This window comes from Neurospora hispaniola (genome assembly GCF_033458365.1).
Source record: "Neurospora hispaniola strain FGSC 10403 chromosome Unknown B0T23scaffold_2, whole genome shotgun sequence".
NCBI classification, from domain to species: Eukaryota; Fungi; Ascomycota; class Sordariomycetes; order Sordariales; family Sordariaceae; genus Neurospora; species Neurospora hispaniola.
In genome coordinates, this window is record NW_026944407.1 from 705,813 (window position 1) to 722,383 (window position 16,571).

At 51.3% G+C, this 16,571-nt stretch overlaps 4 protein-coding genes across 4 annotated transcripts; 2 read left to right on the forward strand and 2 right to left on the reverse strand.

The window, feature by feature from the left end:
• Nucleotides 1-435: 435 nt before the first annotated feature.
• On the reverse strand, nt 436-1,191 carry B0T23DRAFT_65311 (uncharacterized protein). The gene has a single exon (XM_062841599.1). The coding sequence runs from the start codon at nt 1,081-1,083 to the stop codon at nt 475-477; it is 609 nt and encodes a 202-aa protein (XP_062695053.1). The 5' UTR covers nt 1,084-1,191; the 3' UTR covers nt 436-474.
• A 2,055-nt stretch (nt 1,192-3,246) lies between these two features.
• B0T23DRAFT_372691 (SGNH hydrolase-type esterase domain-containing protein) lies at nt 3,247-5,227 on the forward strand. Its single transcript, XM_062836748.1, has 6 exons — nt 3,247-3,548; nt 3,601-3,975; nt 4,105-4,262; nt 4,336-4,514; nt 4,589-4,923; nt 5,004-5,227. Exons 1-6 carry the CDS (start codon nt 3,343-3,345, stop codon nt 5,047-5,049), a joined length of 1,299 nt encoding a protein of 432 aa, XP_062695054.1. The 5' UTR covers nt 3,247-3,342; the 3' UTR covers nt 5,050-5,227.
• A 6,384-nt stretch (nt 5,228-11,611) lies between these two features.
• B0T23DRAFT_393117 (uncharacterized protein) lies at nt 11,612-12,236 on the reverse strand (the record flags this gene model as incomplete). The annotated part of the gene is made up of 4 exons (XM_062838055.1): nt 11,612-11,785; nt 11,843-11,868; nt 11,932-11,956; nt 12,153-12,236. The coding sequence occupies 4 exons, from the start codon at nt 12,234-12,236 to the stop codon at nt 11,612-11,614; spliced, it is 309 nt and encodes a 102-aa protein (XP_062695055.1).
• A 1,242-nt stretch (nt 12,237-13,478) lies between these two features.
• On the forward strand, nt 13,479-13,854 carry B0T23DRAFT_425977 (uncharacterized protein; the record flags this gene model as incomplete). The annotated part of the gene is made up of 2 exons (XM_062839945.1): nt 13,479-13,548; nt 13,607-13,854. The coding sequence occupies 2 exons, from the start codon at nt 13,479-13,481 to the stop codon at nt 13,852-13,854; spliced, it is 318 nt and encodes a 105-aa protein (XP_062695056.1).
• Nucleotides 13,855-16,571: the final 2,717 nt, after the last annotated feature.

Genomic DNA, 16,571 nt, shown 5'->3' on the forward strand with positions numbered 1-16,571 from the left:
TTGAGGACTTCACTCTCGTGACCACATTCCCCTGAGCGCCGTCTTCCTTCAATAATTGAACGTGATTGTATTGCACCTTTTAGCTGGCGGTACTGTTCTCCGTCGACCCGTCGTCGTACTCATAAATGGCGAGAGCTTGAACACCGTGCACACCGAATATCGCTAAATATGCTTCCTGATGACCCCCAAAAACGCCCAAATGATTTCCATGACATGTTTTGCTGATGGTCGCGGGACCTGGTGCCTTCTATCTGTTTCATGACCTGGAGGATATCCTCATATTTTCCGATGTATGGCTGTACTGTTGCTGCCTTTGTTGCATGAAGTTGTATATCATATTCCGTCCTATGTGGTATTCTCCTTCTTCCATTGCTGGCTGGCACTCTGACCCGTAATATGGCTCGTCGTTTAGTGAGTTACCCGAAAGGATAATTCATCTACCTTGAGTCTCTGACCCTTCTGATTCCGACTTGCTCAACTCCTTTGCCTCCCAGAGCTCGAATGATGATGTCCATGACTGCGATGCGATGAGTGGCGATGCCCATGTCCATGGCGATCCCTTCGTGACGCACCACTCCCCGATATCTCCAACTCGCGCTCTAGATCCTCGGCGCGCTGACGAAACCCGGCCACGATTTCCCGAATATGGGATATACGATCAAAATCCAGCTCGAGCTCGTCGATCTGGGCCATGAGGCTGTGGTACCGCGCAATCTCGCGGTCGGCATTATCGACCAGGTTGCCGGCGCGGTCGTACACCTCCAGGTTGACCTGCTGGGACTGCTCTATCAAATACTCGAGCTGCTGCTGGATGCGCTGCATGACCCGGTCAAAGTGCCGGCCTAGAGCGGCCAGAGAGGAAGGGTCCATAACGAGCAGGCCTTGAGATGAGGCGCGGCTCGCTGCGCGGGACGAGGTCGATTCGCCTCCTCCTCCTCCTCCTCCTCCTCCTCCTCCTCCTCCGCCGCCCCCTGCGGCCGCCACGGTTTGCTGGCCATGTCGTAGTAGTTGTATCTCTTCATTGCTGAGTCCTAGTTGCGTGTCAGGCACGGCATTCCCCGGGACGTGTGAGGAGGTCGACATGACGGAGGAAGACGGCTAGGTATGTACCACAATGCCGCAATGGTCTGTCGGATACGCCGCAGGGGGACCGGTGCGGTGGCGGTTGCGGATCCGAAGATCTGCTCCCCGCGTTGGAGCTTAGGTAGGTATGTTACCAAAAATAGAGGATCGCGAATCGCGAATCGTGCTGCTTCGTGGTGTATTGTAGGCCAATGGAGGATTCAAAGCCAGGAATGGCTAGCGTCCCGGCGGGCGGAAATCGGTAGGTCGGTAGAGCCTATGATGCGATTGGACTCGGGGCTCGGACACGGTATCGTGGAGTTCGGCGTCCAATCGCGAAAAGGGGCCGGAGTCCCACGCGGGGACACGGCGCAACGGGGGTTGGCAGAACGTGCAAAGTTCTCGGTTTCGATCTCGAAAAACTCGGTGCCTCTCATACATGGAGGTCGGAGCTGCTGCTGCTGCAAGGCGATGCGCCAAACCGCTGTTTACCGAGGGACCCCGGGGGTTGGCACTGCGGGGTAAGCGTAGTAGAGATGGTCTTTGGACGGCGTGTCTTGATTTTTGAACCTGTTGACATTTGAATTCCACAAGCTGGCACGGCATCACCACTATTTTGAGCCTCGTCGACGTCCGTTGCACGCGTGGCTTCATTGTCCTATCTCGCGGGTGGAGGCAACCTTGTCTAGATACGCGTTATAATCGAGCTCATCAGAAGCAAGGCCTGAGAGGAACAGTGGCGGCGGGCGGGAATCAGAGGTTCGCTGCGACGATAAATGTAACGAGGGATGGCCGTCAAGTTCGGGTTCGGTGTCGGGGTCGGTGTGAGTTCCCAATGCCTTCCCTCCTCCCCTCCTTCTCCTCCTCCTCCTTCTCCTTCTTGTTGATGATACGCAATCCGAAGTGAGCCGCTGAAGTTGCTGCTCTCTACCAAATCCCGCGCTCTTTGAATACGTGATGATGTCGGTACACCGTGACCTTCCTTATCGTGGGGATCGTGGGGTATAGGATTTAAGTAAGGTGGTGGGATCTGGCGCCGTCAACGAACCTGACCGTCTCTTCACGTCTGCATACCGTTTTGCCTTCCCGAACAATCTACGACGCGCTCCGAGACATGCACGGTGCTTCCCGTTCGGTTCAAATATGAGAAGGTTCTGACGGTCCCGGCTCTGGGCAGGACTAGAATTCCGGCGACGGCCTTTACTTACTTTCCAGTTCCTCTACTGGGTGTTTGAGGGAGAAACAAGTGCGCGCCTCATGGACAGCAGTTGATTGACAGGTGGTCAGCGAACCGAGCGAAACGGGTAGGTGGTTAAATCTGTCAGACAAGATTAATCGACCCCCTTGTTTGATACACCATCGGCTGCCAAGTCCCCCCACCACCAGACTTGAGTGTGTTACCAGCCAACCTTTGGGGCGCTTTCCAAGGTGGTCTTGAAACTTACTAGGCATCTGGCAAACATTCAATAGCTGCGGCGATGAGTGTCCAAGGATGAAAACGATCTTTGGTTGCATCCACACATTCGATCAAAGCACGACACGATCAACCTCTGTGCGCCACATCTGGACCTTCGCGCGCTTTGTATATGTGCGTATACGAGCGATTAGACATCCGCAAAGCCTTTGGGCTTTAACGAGACTCGTCAACCGGAATTCCATCGGTATCATCTTGCTAAAGGTACCCTCTGGGTTCTTAATCGGGGCAACCGGAGCGCCCTCTTCCGAGGTCAGCGGCACTCCAAAATATTCGCAGTCACACTGGTGTTGAGAGAGGATTATAGGAAGATTGTTAGCTTTCCCGTCGAGTTCGGCACATCTTCATTGACCTGGTAGATTTCCTTAGGTACGCAAGGCGCCTTGTTCTCATGTTGTCCGACTATAGTTCATGCCGGTTCGGTCAAACCCGTGACCCAACAACACTAGACAAAGCGCATGTGCCGGTGACCGCAGTGTAGCTCCATGGCTATGAAGCAAGACGAGGGATGCAGGGCTAAGGCAAAAGCAACTTTATTCCCTTCAAAAGTCAAAATATCACATCGAGCGATGTGACACCGAATGCAAGACTATTGGGCTGGCGGCAACGACATCCTCTTCTTCCGGACCGTCACGGATCGATCCTATAAGCTCTTGACCCGGGCTGCTCCCTCCGAGGATATAGAATGAGATCATCCGCTCCTTCTCTCTCGGTGATGTCATGTCGGATTTTCCCTTGTAGACAAACTTGAGTTCCCGGACCAGTATCATTTCGCTGCCCGCTCGAGACATACAGAGAGCAGCATTATGTGGTCATTATCAAGACTGACCGTCTTTGGCCTGAGTTTCTTGTCAACCTCGGCCACTATTCTCCAAAACGGTCAACCACGGATAACCAACTTCCCCGACACGCGGATTGACCCGTCGTCATACTCCTTCAACACGCACCCGCGAAATGCGAGTGAGATTTCCTACAAAGGGCGATGGGATTCCAAATACGTTTCCTGGTGGTCGTAAGTCGTTTGTTAACCGATATCATGGACATAGTTTCTAACGGGTATATAGGGCTCCCGGAATCCAGTTCGGATATACCGGGCAAACAGTGGCAGTCACTTTTGGAAATTGGACCAGCGATGGTGTTCTTGTTGGGTACCGTATCTCCGGCCTGGATTGGATCTTCACCAACGTCACGGCGGGCGGTACACACCTCTTTGTGTCTCCAGAGACCCCAGGGTCTGACTTGATGGCGCCCATAAGTCCCTCAATCTTTGAGTTGCGAGTGACGAACTGGGCATATGGAATTCAGATCGAGTCCGTGCACGTTGCCAAGGGCGAAAAGCTGATCAGAATTCCTGATTATGGTCGTTGTATCGAGGTCATCGGTGACAGTCTTGCCTCGGGAATGTATACCTCGTACGAAGGACTATCGAGCTGGGCATAGTAAGTCTCGTTTCTCTTACACAAAGGCGTCAATGTTCTGGAGAAGGGTTTCCCGCGGAAACCCCCGTGAAAAGCGTTGAGCCACAAGCTTGACACATTGTGGCAGATACAACTAACATGTCAAAACAGCGGACTTGGTGCAGGTTTTGGAGACACAGAATATAGTATAACTGCATATCCAGGCATCTGCGCGGCAGATCAAAACTGCTGGGGCAACCCTCACGGGCAGGTCCATCAATGGTTTTATACATCGGATACGAGCCCCAGAGCCTCTGTCATGTATGGAGGTACTTTTGGAACCTCATCGTGCCTTTGAGACCCTAAACTAAAGATATGGATACAAGCTAACATGTGTTACAGACAACCCCGAGCCATGGGACTTTAGCAAGCGCCCAGCCGCCGACATAGTCGTCATCAATATCGGCACCAACGATCAAAACTCACACAACAACGTCTCCACAACTATCTACATCGACGCTTTAACAAGAATCATTCAAGGTATCCATGGCAAGTGGCCCAAAGCCCATGTTGTGGTCATGGTATGTCCCGCCTCAATAACTCCATTCCTTTGATACTTTCCGCACCCCACTTACACAGATTCTCTCCTACACAGTCTCTCTGGTTAGGCTTCTACCAATCCGGCAACACCTACCTTCCCAATGCGCCCCAGGGCTTCGTCAACGAGATCTACCATATGTACAAGTGGTTCAACTCGGATGACTACCTCCGGAACCCGATCGTATACGATGGAGTGACAAAGAAAACACTGAAAACCGGCAAGAAGACCAAGCCCTTTGTGCACTACTTCAACACCACGGGCATCATGCAGCATAATGATATCGGGCCCCAGTGGCATCCTACGGATGTAGGGGCTATTAAGGTTGCTAGTCATTTGCAGCAGTTTATTAAAATGACTTTTGGGTGGGAGTTTTATGCTACTGGGCCTCAGTAAGTTTCTTTCTCCTTTTCTTTTCCTTGGACCTTACAGATCGCCAGCGACATTGCAATGCTGATATACCTTTTTGTAGGGTCTTCCACGAGACTGAGTATTGGAATGATGAGTCTGGGTATTGAATCAGACGTCTGTGGCTGGGGGAAACGGTTAGAGTGAGTCGTGCGGGTATACTGGTCGGCACAACACGAATGACGGACATTCCTAACTACATCGTTGCCTTCGAGGTCTTACGTTGGATAACTCAACTCGTGTACCTGATAAGCTAGACTCGTCGTGAATACGCCAAACTCTACTAGATTTGATACTGCTGATGTCGTGACACTTGAACCAACGATCTTTGGTCCAATATGACTAGATGCTAGACTATCCTATATTTCTGCACTGCCAACCGGGTTTTTTTCTTTCTTGTTTCTTTATCTTTTTTCTTTACGATACACTCATGTTCTATGTTCACTACAATATTCGAACCCTTACATATCACCACAAATGTATACATATTTTTTTTATAATCATTTATTATGCCGTGTACGCCCCTTTACGATTGTATCTGAAAATCATCAGCCGTTGTTCGCTCCAGAAAACGCCAGTTCATGCTTCAAAGTAGGCAACTTCTAGATTCTAGATATACCCAGAATTCCCATCAATGAAGATTTCACGTCTCATCCAAAATTGTAAACACTGTGCTTCCCACACGCTACACTCTTTCCATCGCTAGTGTCCATGAATCCCGTTGTCGTCTATGATAACTGATAAACTTCCATCAAGGAGACCACCCGACTGGTTCACAAACACCACCGGCCGTAACGGACAGGCATAGACCTCATCACATTACATTCTGAAGAACGCCCCCCTTGGTTCCAGGCTCAAGCTAGGCTGAATTAGATATTGACATGGAGTTTCTATTGCACGATGGACGGATACTCACACCGTATAGGATGCATTCCCATCCTCGTTTGAACACTTCCAAACCATATCATCCCATTATCACCGTTGGAAAAAAGGAAGAAAAGAAAAAGGGGAAACCGAAAATGATAAAGTCAACGGCGATCTTCACTTCCCTTACCTATACTTGCACTGTCCCGTCCGCATATATATGTTCAGCTGGGTCTTGGTCAACCGGGAGTTCGGAACGGCATGGACGGGACTGTACTGGATTATACTAGTTGGGAGATACTGCACCTCACGCAGTGGCTTTCACTCGCTGTACGCTTCCCATCCTCTGGAGTGTGCCATCGTCCCATCCCATCCCATCCCTCATGTGTGTTTATGTCGTTGTCAACGTCGACGTATCTGAGGTATGTGGTGTTTTCGATGCTTGCGGAGCCCAGCGTTTCACATATTCACATACCTAGCTGATACCTACTTCGAGCCACTCAGCTACCCATATGTATGGATGGATGGATGGACCTGCATTTATTTGGATTCCGGTGTGCATGCTTCCAGATACTCAGAGCATGAATGAGTATGGAATAACTGTTAATCCCCTCATGACCAAACTTCATTTCCTCATTTCATTTATTTTGCCCCCTTTTTCCCTCCGGCTTGGACATTTCTTAAGTGCCTTGAACGTCACGTATGAGGAAGCCACGGCACTGGCATCGGCAATAAAGACCAAGTCGGGAGGGATCCTCTGGTCATCAACCCCAAAATACCACGTCGATCGGATATTGAAAGTACACTAGAGGTACGGTAGCCGGTAGGTAAACAGGTAGGCATCGCATGTAATAGACTGACAATTTCCAAAAATACACCCATAGTACGTACTCGCTCCCTTGCACGGCCAGGGGCCGGTCGATAGCATAACACTGGTATCCTCGGAGGAACGTGGGGGGTGACAGTGGCACTACTGTAGCTTTCTCTTCGCCGTTGGCGATGGAGTTGACAAACTTGATCAAGTCCAGGGAAAGTTTTCGGTTGTGCAGTAACGGCGCCTGCAGTAACAGGGAGCATAATTCCGCGGTGGTGGTGATCGATGGTGGAGATTTGATACATACATACCTAGTGTGCTCCATGTCTGGTTCGCCCCATCTCTGTTGGGTACGTAGTCTCCTAGGGGCAGAGCCTACGCGTCACCCGCGGTGGCGGCGGCGGCGTCGAGTCTCGATGTCCCAAGGGAATGTAAAAAGGAAAGAAGATGGTACGATTTCCGTGTTCCACTCCCCCTTTCCCCGCCAATCCGGCATTCGAAGTATTGGTGGACCTGGCGAACATATCTGCCTCACTTTAGTGTTAACCCTATACACTACAGTACAGTATTGCACCCCTAATCTGACCCGGTCAGTATTGCTGGACGAAAATAAACAAATACCTAGTAAGTATCTGGTCTTGCCGGTCACTCGGGCCGTTGAACAATTGCTATCTCTGGGGTCCTGGTCTTTGGTGACATCCGAACTGTAGCGGTCAAGCTACGCATGGAAAGTGATTTGCCTATGATCTTTGACATGGTACGATGGCTGTTTCGGGTCGGGAAGAGCCTTGTAACGGAGCAACGCTTTGCGAATCCAGCCCAGTCCATACGAACACCTAACGTACAGTAGTTAGACACAATGCTCGAAGAGTAAAAGAGAGTAATAAGCAGCAAATCCCCTTGACGGTGAAAATCTGACATTTTAGTGAGCCCCGCAATATACATACATGGAGGGCTTGGTGACGTGGCTTGTTAACTAAACATTCCGCCTACATTGCTAGTAAACGCTATGGTCTTTGCAACATCAAAAAGTATCCTACAGGAAAATGGTTACCACCGATTGGCTCAACCTTCTGCGGGCAGGGAAGATGCAGGGGCAAGGGGGTTTCAGAGGACAGGACAGGGCAAGTAGGGCAACCGACCGAACCGAACCGAACCGACAACAACCCTTATATGCTGAGGTGACAGTCTCGATTTCACACCAGCTCATTAACGAATGGCCAGCCACCGGCTGAAAGTGGGGGAGAGTGGAATTGAGGGGGAGGGGTTGTGATGAAGTAGTGTAATGTGAGTTCTTGAGGCAGACAATACACGGCTCACCCAATGAGCGCCCTACTTCAGACTCGGTTGAAAAAGAGAAAAAAGAAAGGAAAGAGATGGGGAAATGTATAGTGAGACAGAAAGACGTTACGCTAGTAACGGCGCCTAGAGTAGAGTACAATTTTAGTGCTGGAGGGGTGGATCGTTAGGGGATTTTGACGAAGAGCTAAACTCGACAGACAGACTGCAGTACCCGAAGGATAGCACCAAGAAAAGGAGAATACAAAGAAAAAGAAAACAAAGCTGTCGATACTCGATAGGCCCAAAACGGGTTATGTGCACAAGGAAGTATCGACGCTCATCTTTGTGACCGGTAGGCTTCTACCATCCCAACTATAATCAACCTTTACTATACAGTAACAATGACCGATCGAAAAGGAGCCCATCCGTATTCCGAATCTACACCGCACCTCTGAGCTATCGGCCGTTTGCTGTGTAATGACAAAACGAACGCAGCAGGTGAGGGTTGCTTCTTATCTTGTCTTTCCTCCATTGCCCTGGCAGGGTTCCGTGGGATGTTGGTGACCCGAATCTTGAAGGACGCCTATCATCTGTAGGAGACTAGGTACCTTACATCAGCCTCTCTACTAGTCAGACTTCGTTGCTCAATGTGGCAGCGCTGCTTCAAAATACAGGCCATATTCGCACCGAACATACATCATAGCATTGCTACAAGATCAAGAGGGCCGTCATGATGGCCTTTTGCGGACGGTGAAACGGATACGGTACCATGGCACACTCCGGGGTGATCACAGATAGGGGTAAGAATGTACATACGATACGCGGTGAACTCCTACTTGTTCCGAGGTATTTCAGCATAAATGCCGATGCCGAGCTTAGATCACGATTATCTTTTAACGAGATCGTTATTGGCGCTGGAGGAGTTTGATCTTAGTCCAGCCTGTTCCTTGCCCAAAAAGGTATCCTGCGGCCGCTATAACCGACTTCCTGACCCCGTGTGGGACGAGAAGCCGGCGGCGCTTTGATGAGGAAGAGGAAGGACGTCTTAAATTAGCGTGCAGGGTGATGCCAGCCTGGCATAGTTGGAATCAGAACCCCTGGTATCGTCTTAGCTTCGCTTTCAGTCTGTGTCGAGAGGGGTCATTGTGTACTGCAAAAAAAAGTTTTGTCAAACTCCACAGACATGGTCGGAAAGTGGGTGTGTCGAGGGACGTCGAGGGACGTCGAGGGGATGATCACCTTCCCACCTGCATTTCATCTAGTCTGGTCAATATTTCCGACAGACAACGGCGGCGTCCCGTGGGCAAGCGGGGAACCAGCATCGTGGTGGGAGTGAAGCTATTCACCCATCTCGATGTTTGCTCTTGAATTACGGCGTAGGGCATCAGATGTGTCTCTTTGCATGCTTCCAATGACACCTTATGCATGTTGTCGGTACAGAAGCAGGTGATCAACGTCGGGGATAGGTCCTAGCCGCAACCTGCCTCATCATTCGGGATATTGATGGCGTCTAGGTGTCAAGACGTTAAGTGACGTCCGAGACTAAGGATGGTTGGATATTTGCTTTGTAAACGAAGATATGTTTCTCCCATCAACCCTGTGCTGTGTCCCTAGGTTTTCCAGATGCTCTTCAATGCTTCCATTTCTGAGAGGCCTGGAAGGCTGCGTCCATCTACATGTGTGTGAAAAAGGAGATGGTCTTTCGGGGCAATGCAAGCCCGATTATTGGCCAAGACAATCGCTTGGGCTTGTTCTGGATAAAGTCTCAACAGACCCCGCTTGAGCAGACCCCTGGATAGAAGACATCCTGGGTGTGAACGTGAATGTAGTACTACAACGCCACCCGATCTTTGATGGCCGAGGCAAAGAGGAAAGGAACTCGCTTTCTCAAGCATGTACTCCTCAGGAAAGAGCTAAGGTTGTGTTCAGATAACCTAGCACACGTATAACGCACTTTTCCCAAAGATTTCAATGGTTACCATGGTCGGCTAACGGTGGTAGTATCCCAAGGGGTAGAGATGGCGCATCTGAATAGTGCATCCACTGGCCGAGACTAGAGCGACCCATCATACACAAGATAAGTCAACGTTCGTGGATGTGGTCGGCAGACTTCTGGGGAAAAGCTTTATTCGTCAGCGCTTGTGCAGAAAAGTGCGCAACAGTAGGGGCCTACAGTAATACCTCAATGGAGGTTTGTTTTGCAATCATCACTTCGTCAGGGAAAGAAAAACGGAAAGGTGCGGAATAACCCTGATTCAAAGGTGTCGTTTATGTTGCCCGAATGGTGTCATCTGATATGACGCTGGTGTAGCAGGCTTGTCGACAGCTTTGACTCGTCAGTTCAGGTTCAGGTAAGAAGTTGTCATGACTCTGTGCGAAGGACGGGGTTGCCAGATATGACGGATGAAAGTCAATTAGCCTCATCACCCATACCGCCACGAGAATGTGATAAAACGGGAAGAATACCTTCACCGTTGCGACCTTTGGACAACCTACAGATAAAGCTAGAACTGGAAGCCACAAAACTAGCTTCTGCGCCGTTTGGTTAGGAAGAGGTTTAACATCACAGGTGTTGGTAGGTGATCATGTGAGGCGTCAACGGAAAATAGTGACACACACTCTATCTGCTTGGGCAGAAGCAAAACTTGATACAACGGTGGTATTGGTACTGGGATCCGCCGAGATTCTGATAAGGGGATGATTTTGGAGAAAGGTGAATGAAGAAGTGGCAACTCGGCCGACTCAGCTGTTTATGGATCCGTCCACTCCCAATTATGATAACAATGGACAATTCACCGGTTTCGGACAAAGCCCCAGCAATGATTTCATTTGTATACGAGCATGGCAGCGTTGCATGCCCGCGCAGATGTTCTTTTAACTCATGATCGACGTGTTACTCCGGACATGCGTGATAAAGAGTAACATAATCTCGCAGGGCAAGGAGCATGAAGCTTCGTTTGCTGTGTCGGGTAGATCCCACTGGTGATGATCGACGGATCGCTAACCGGTGTGTTGGTGAAGCTGAGTATGTACGATGTGCTCAACAATATATGCCACGGAACTGACCTTGGCAGACGGTAGACTCCCTCTACCTTTTCAAGCCGGTACGTATGAAATCAACCTATACGATTCTCGCCCTCTCAAGCCGGTCTAGTACGTATACTGCTCATCTGGATAATTGCATCTTTCTGGTTCCCGAAGGGCGATGAGTCGGGCGGAGTGTGGGAATCTCTGTCGAATAGCTAGCTCCCTGTGGTTATTTTTAGCGACGCCCAAAAAAAGTGATGTCGATGTCGCTTGATGTGTTCGAGGCTGGCTGGCGCTCAGATGTATTGCACAACCACAAAATATTGCTATGTATTTACTGGCAGACCAACATTAGAGGGAGCTATATAGTTCCCAGGGACGTAATAGCCTTCGCTGTGCAATATGGTGCCCCGAGAGTCAGATGTCAGTCGGTGGTGATGCAATTAGTTTGGTGCTGCCATGGTGAGATCCATAATGTTGTCTTGTACAAGATTCCGAAAGAGGAAGCTGGTTGAGGAAAACGACTTGCCTGACGGGATGCGCGAGAAACGTGCAATGGGCGTGGCATATTTCCCGAGGCAACTTTGGTTCAAAACGTCCAAAACGCTCGCCGATCACGCCGGTCTCTCCAACGTCTGTGGTTCTCGAAGCCACCCTCTCCTCTCGTTGGCCTAAGCGAGCATGCGCTAACGCCAGCGCCACGCGATCACCGCAGGCCGGATCGCATCCGTCCACTGGGACGCCAGTATTAGGAGCAGGGGTTGCGGGGCGTGTCGATCAATGAAAGGACACAATGGCCAAGTATCGTCATCATGCTGAACAGGAGTGACGTTGGGCTGGGCAAAACTTGGGATATGTACCTGTAGCGTACAGTAGGGTTGATCAATGACTGTGTGTTTGGATGTCATTGTGCGCACCCCAAGGGAGGTACTAGCTGGTCGAGCTGGTGACAGAGGTCAGCGACAGGATACTTTGTCTGTTTAAGGAATGAAGGACAGTTACTCACCTTTGCCCGAACAGCTAGCGATACACTACATATGCAAGGTAGGTAGAGTACCTGAAATCTTGCAGGGCACCGTCTCGACTAATAATGCCTATGCTATAGGAGTGTCAATAAAAAGAGTGACCGAAGTATCACCGCTCCTGGCCACCAAGAGGCTGTACCGCCAAATCTTGGACTACAATGATCCGTTTGACCGGCTGTGGCGAGAAGAAGCACACACGCACCTTCTTGAACCAAAAAATGAAGATGAAAGATACAGAGAATTCCTTCAATCCCGAGATACCGCGGGCAGCCGGTAAATGTTTCATGTCGTGTCTGCTCATCGCCTGCCGAGCACTGTCTGCGAAACGCGACATGGGATGGAGGAAGGAAAAACGAGGCAAAATCTCCTACTTCCAGATTCCAATTCCCCAGCCTTGCCTCACGGCTGTCAAGCGGACTTGTAGCGATGTCGGGTGGTGCTTACCTCCCTTCTTATATGCAATCTCTCTTGGGTCCGACGAGAGTCACCCACTCCCTTCGTATTGTTTCCGGTCAGAGTTGGTGGTGTCCTATCGTTCACATGAAGCGTTGCAAATCATGTCGCCTGGTAGAAGACTCGAAATGTTTATATCGCCAATGTCTCACCGAGATCATGAAAGGTCCGGTTATGGGATCGGTCGAGCTCTTAGCCGCCTTCGGCGGGCCGTCTGTTAGGACCCTGGGTGTGCCTGGTCGTGCTTGGCGTCCGGTTCCTCGGCCCATGATGCAAACCACGGCCGGGCCGGCGTATGGGAGCAGCTCCACTGCTGAGGCCGGCATGTCAGTGCCTGGGTCCTGAAAATCCTCCGGCCGCCTGCAGAACGCATGGACGAGGAGCTATCGTAACGAATCGGTGCGAAGGGTCTCTTAGCTGACTCGGCTGGTCACGGCCCTAGGTGATTTAGCTCCCTCTTGGGCTCCGTAGGCGGATGCAGGAATGATTCCATTGTGCATCTCCCAAGAGTCCAGTGATCTGGACGGGCCAGGTACAAGGCAAAGATGCATACGGCCTTGCGGGCACCGGCGCGCGGCATCGATGATCGGTGAGGAAGCCAAAGACCTAAGTAGTGTGACGGAACTCCCAAAGTGTAGGCGGGAGATATTTGGCGATCTCGCACTGTCGCGTCGTCGTCGCTGCGTGCGGTAGCTGGCTCCGCGAGCGGTTTCCAGGCGGTGCTTTGCCCCATTGGAGAAAAAGTCAGGCCACAATTACATACAATTGTCAGCAAGGTGGGATGCAGGCGATGGAACTTGGAAGGTGAGGTGGCCCAAGCGCTGACAAGCCTTCCGTCACCAAAAAGGGAAGGAGCGAGGAAAATGGGAGTGGATGGTTGGCTTCCATTTGACAGAACATTTGGTAAACTGGGGACCGAGCTTTGATTGGCACTCCCGCTCGCAGTCACAGCAGGCTTCAACGCGGGCGGGCACTTCCATCATATTTTCCTTCAGCTTCTTCTTCTATCTCCTGTTGGCCTTGTCGTTGTCGTCACCTCGCTCGCTTCCCGTCATTCGCGCTGTCTATGATCGCCATGTCTGATCCTCTTACATCGACCACCTCCAGGTCGCTTCAGACTGGGCATCCCGAGCTTGTGGTCCAGTGTATCGTGTGGCGCTGCACGCTTACGACACCGCGTAGTGTTTGGACATTGCAAGACAGATGGAGATTCAGATCAAGATGCCCGAGACGATGGGTTGGATGCTAAGCCGTCTGGCCATCCGGATGACCTCATGCCGGCCTACCTTCGTAAGGCTGCAGCTGCCAGGTCCTTCCTCTACTTGTCCAGTGTAACAAGCGACCCGCGACAACCTAAAGTGGCCTCCGAGTCCGCCATGGCTACACAAAAGTTGTCACCGGGCCGCCCAACCATCCCGTCAGACCCCTCTGTTGGCATGCCCGGGCTGTAGAGGCTGTTAGAATGTAAAGGCAAGGTACTTAGTCTACATCCACGTCTGTCATTCCCGCGGGAGTCGCATGGCAGTGGCACAGGCGCGGGGAACCGGCCTAAATCGAGGTCGGTGACAGACTGCCCTTCTTCGGAACGCCAGCCCGCCATCAATCGTCTTGCAACAAAACCGCCCTACACCGGACCGTGGTCTGCCACGGATGTGCCACAGCGATTGATGACCCGCCGCCGTTGTCTTGACGCAAATGCCTGACGGAAGCAGAGGGAGAGCAGTCATATCTGCACCCAGGCCTCTCCCACTGCCGCTGGAAACACCCCCTGCTCAATATCAAACACAGGACCAGACAAGCTGTCCGCTTTCCGTCGCATTCTCCAGTTATCACGACTCGCTTCTACCGTCGATCACGGACCCCTAAACCCCAACCCCCCATGTACCCATTTACCACGTAAGTACCAATCTCGTGCCCCAGACAAAGCCCCCTGTCTGACCGACTCCCAAGTATAGCGTCCACCGATGTACCCGAACGATGTACACAGTATCATATTGTTTCCCGAAGCAACCCTGCCCTCCGGATTACACAACCGACGATCGCTGGAGATTAGCTTCGTTTCTGGAAACCCCCCGAGACTATTTCTCCAGAAACCGTCTGAGGATGATATCAATATAGCTTCGCTTCTCTCCACAGGATATGACCTTGACAGATGTGACGGCTCGACCCAGAACACAGGGCTGTATACATACTCTGGAGAATACGAGAACCACTGTCACGAAGCTACCGGCAACCGGTCAGAACGTTCTCAAACTATCGGTGGTAAAATACCGCATCGGTATGTATATAGTTCTTGTGCTTTGTAAATGGGTTATTGCGTACTGATGTTGGGGCATTTCGTGTAGCACTCCATGCTGTGATTCTGATTCCTGGGCTACGCAACTTCGCAAGCGACCGTAACCGTGCCATTGGCCACGGCAGTCACGGTAATGACCGAAACGGGACCCTTCAGTGGGATCATTGTGAGCAACCCTTGCTCCGCAGAGATCTGAGGATGTCACCGATTCCTTCGCTGTTCCGGTTTTTGGATCGTCGCCGTACTGGGTAGATGTACGTAACCTTTCTACCACCCGCGTAACGTATGCACCACACTCCAGTTAAACAGAGGATCGGCGCTTCTATTCCAAGATTCGCATGGCCCTCACGTGCAGCAATTTCTTCTCGATTATTGAGGATGCTCGCCAGGACTACATGGCGTCGCCTGCGCCTCAAGAGATAGGTCACTTTTCTGTCCTGTCAATTGTTGATCGAGTACGGCCTGCAGAGCGGCATCAGTGTGAACGACGTACGCTAGTGTACAGGTCTACGTACACCAACTGTCAGGAAGTGAAGCAGGGCATCTGTTTCCACGTCGTGGATGAGGAAGATCAGGTAGTCTGTGCGATAGCCCATACCCGAGGTGCTGCTATAGGGTACAAAGTTCCATTCCAGACCCCCGATTTAACCAGATATTCTGATCTGAACAGGGACACGAGCCATCTTAACCTTAAAAAAGTGGTATTTGTTTTGAAAGGCCGTTTGACAGGGTGGGAAGATGGGTACGGCATAAAAATATGTCGACAATCCGGTCACAGCAGAAGCCAAGCACGTTCCCGGAGACTGCACTCTTGAAAGCTGTGGCGGCTCGCCCGAATCCGCATATCCATGCAGATGATCGGACTTATAAAATGTCGGTGCTGCTCCTCGTCTCAAGTCTTGCCCAAAGCTTCAGGGGTCCTCTGGTTCCCAGACGCCCAGAGCGCGTTCGTGACAGCCAGGGGCTGATGGTGGACACAGACCAGTTCTTAAGAACGGGCATGTATCCTTTTTCAGTCAAGCGCCTCACGGCGTATGCAAGCCCATCAAAACGGCAAGCTACACTGGCTTGGCTGGTACAAGGGATCCCCACTGTGGAAGGACGATCCTTTCTGTTCCAACACATCACGGGTGTGGTGACCAGACAGACCTCCGTCGAATTTGCGAGCCTGTTTTGCTACCGCAGGCGTATCTCTAAGAACCCAGGACTCCTCCGCCTTGCGTACTTGAAAACCCCTCTAGTTTGGGAGAGGTGGGTGTATCATGATGATCCTTTCCTGCCGACTTCTTAATTACACAAGAAACGTGGGGATCCCGGCTGTGAAATCAGGTTTGAGAAGGAACTGACTCGGCCAACTCGGGGGTCCTTCACTGACATTGGGTCTCGACCGTTTTGTGTCTCTGGAGATCGATCAACCTTGGCGAGCCTATGCGGCCTCTCAAGCCCTTTTGTCCTTCGAGAAGATCGCAGCTCTGTATGCGGACGGCAAGTTATCCGTGTTTACAGACGACGGGTTAGGGAGCACATGGTATCAACAAGGGCAACCCCGATGCAGCCGATGTCAGAGGTCGCATATAGCAGGAGCTAATATATGCCAGTACCTTTGCTGGACACTGCAGGCTCCCTTACTTACCAGGTACTCTGTATTTTACGGTACACTTCACCCACTCCTTCTATCCATCTGATCAGCACTCACCTGTAGCCCTGAGAGGCCTGGTCCCTGGCCTTGCTGCTGCACAGCACCACCCAAGGTTCTGTCGCTGGAAGGCCCCAAGCCCACCGCCCGGTAGACCCACACCATAATTTGTGACAACAAGTGAATTGACCCACTGATGGCCTTGGTCCTCCGGGGATCAACCTGTAGGGGGCACC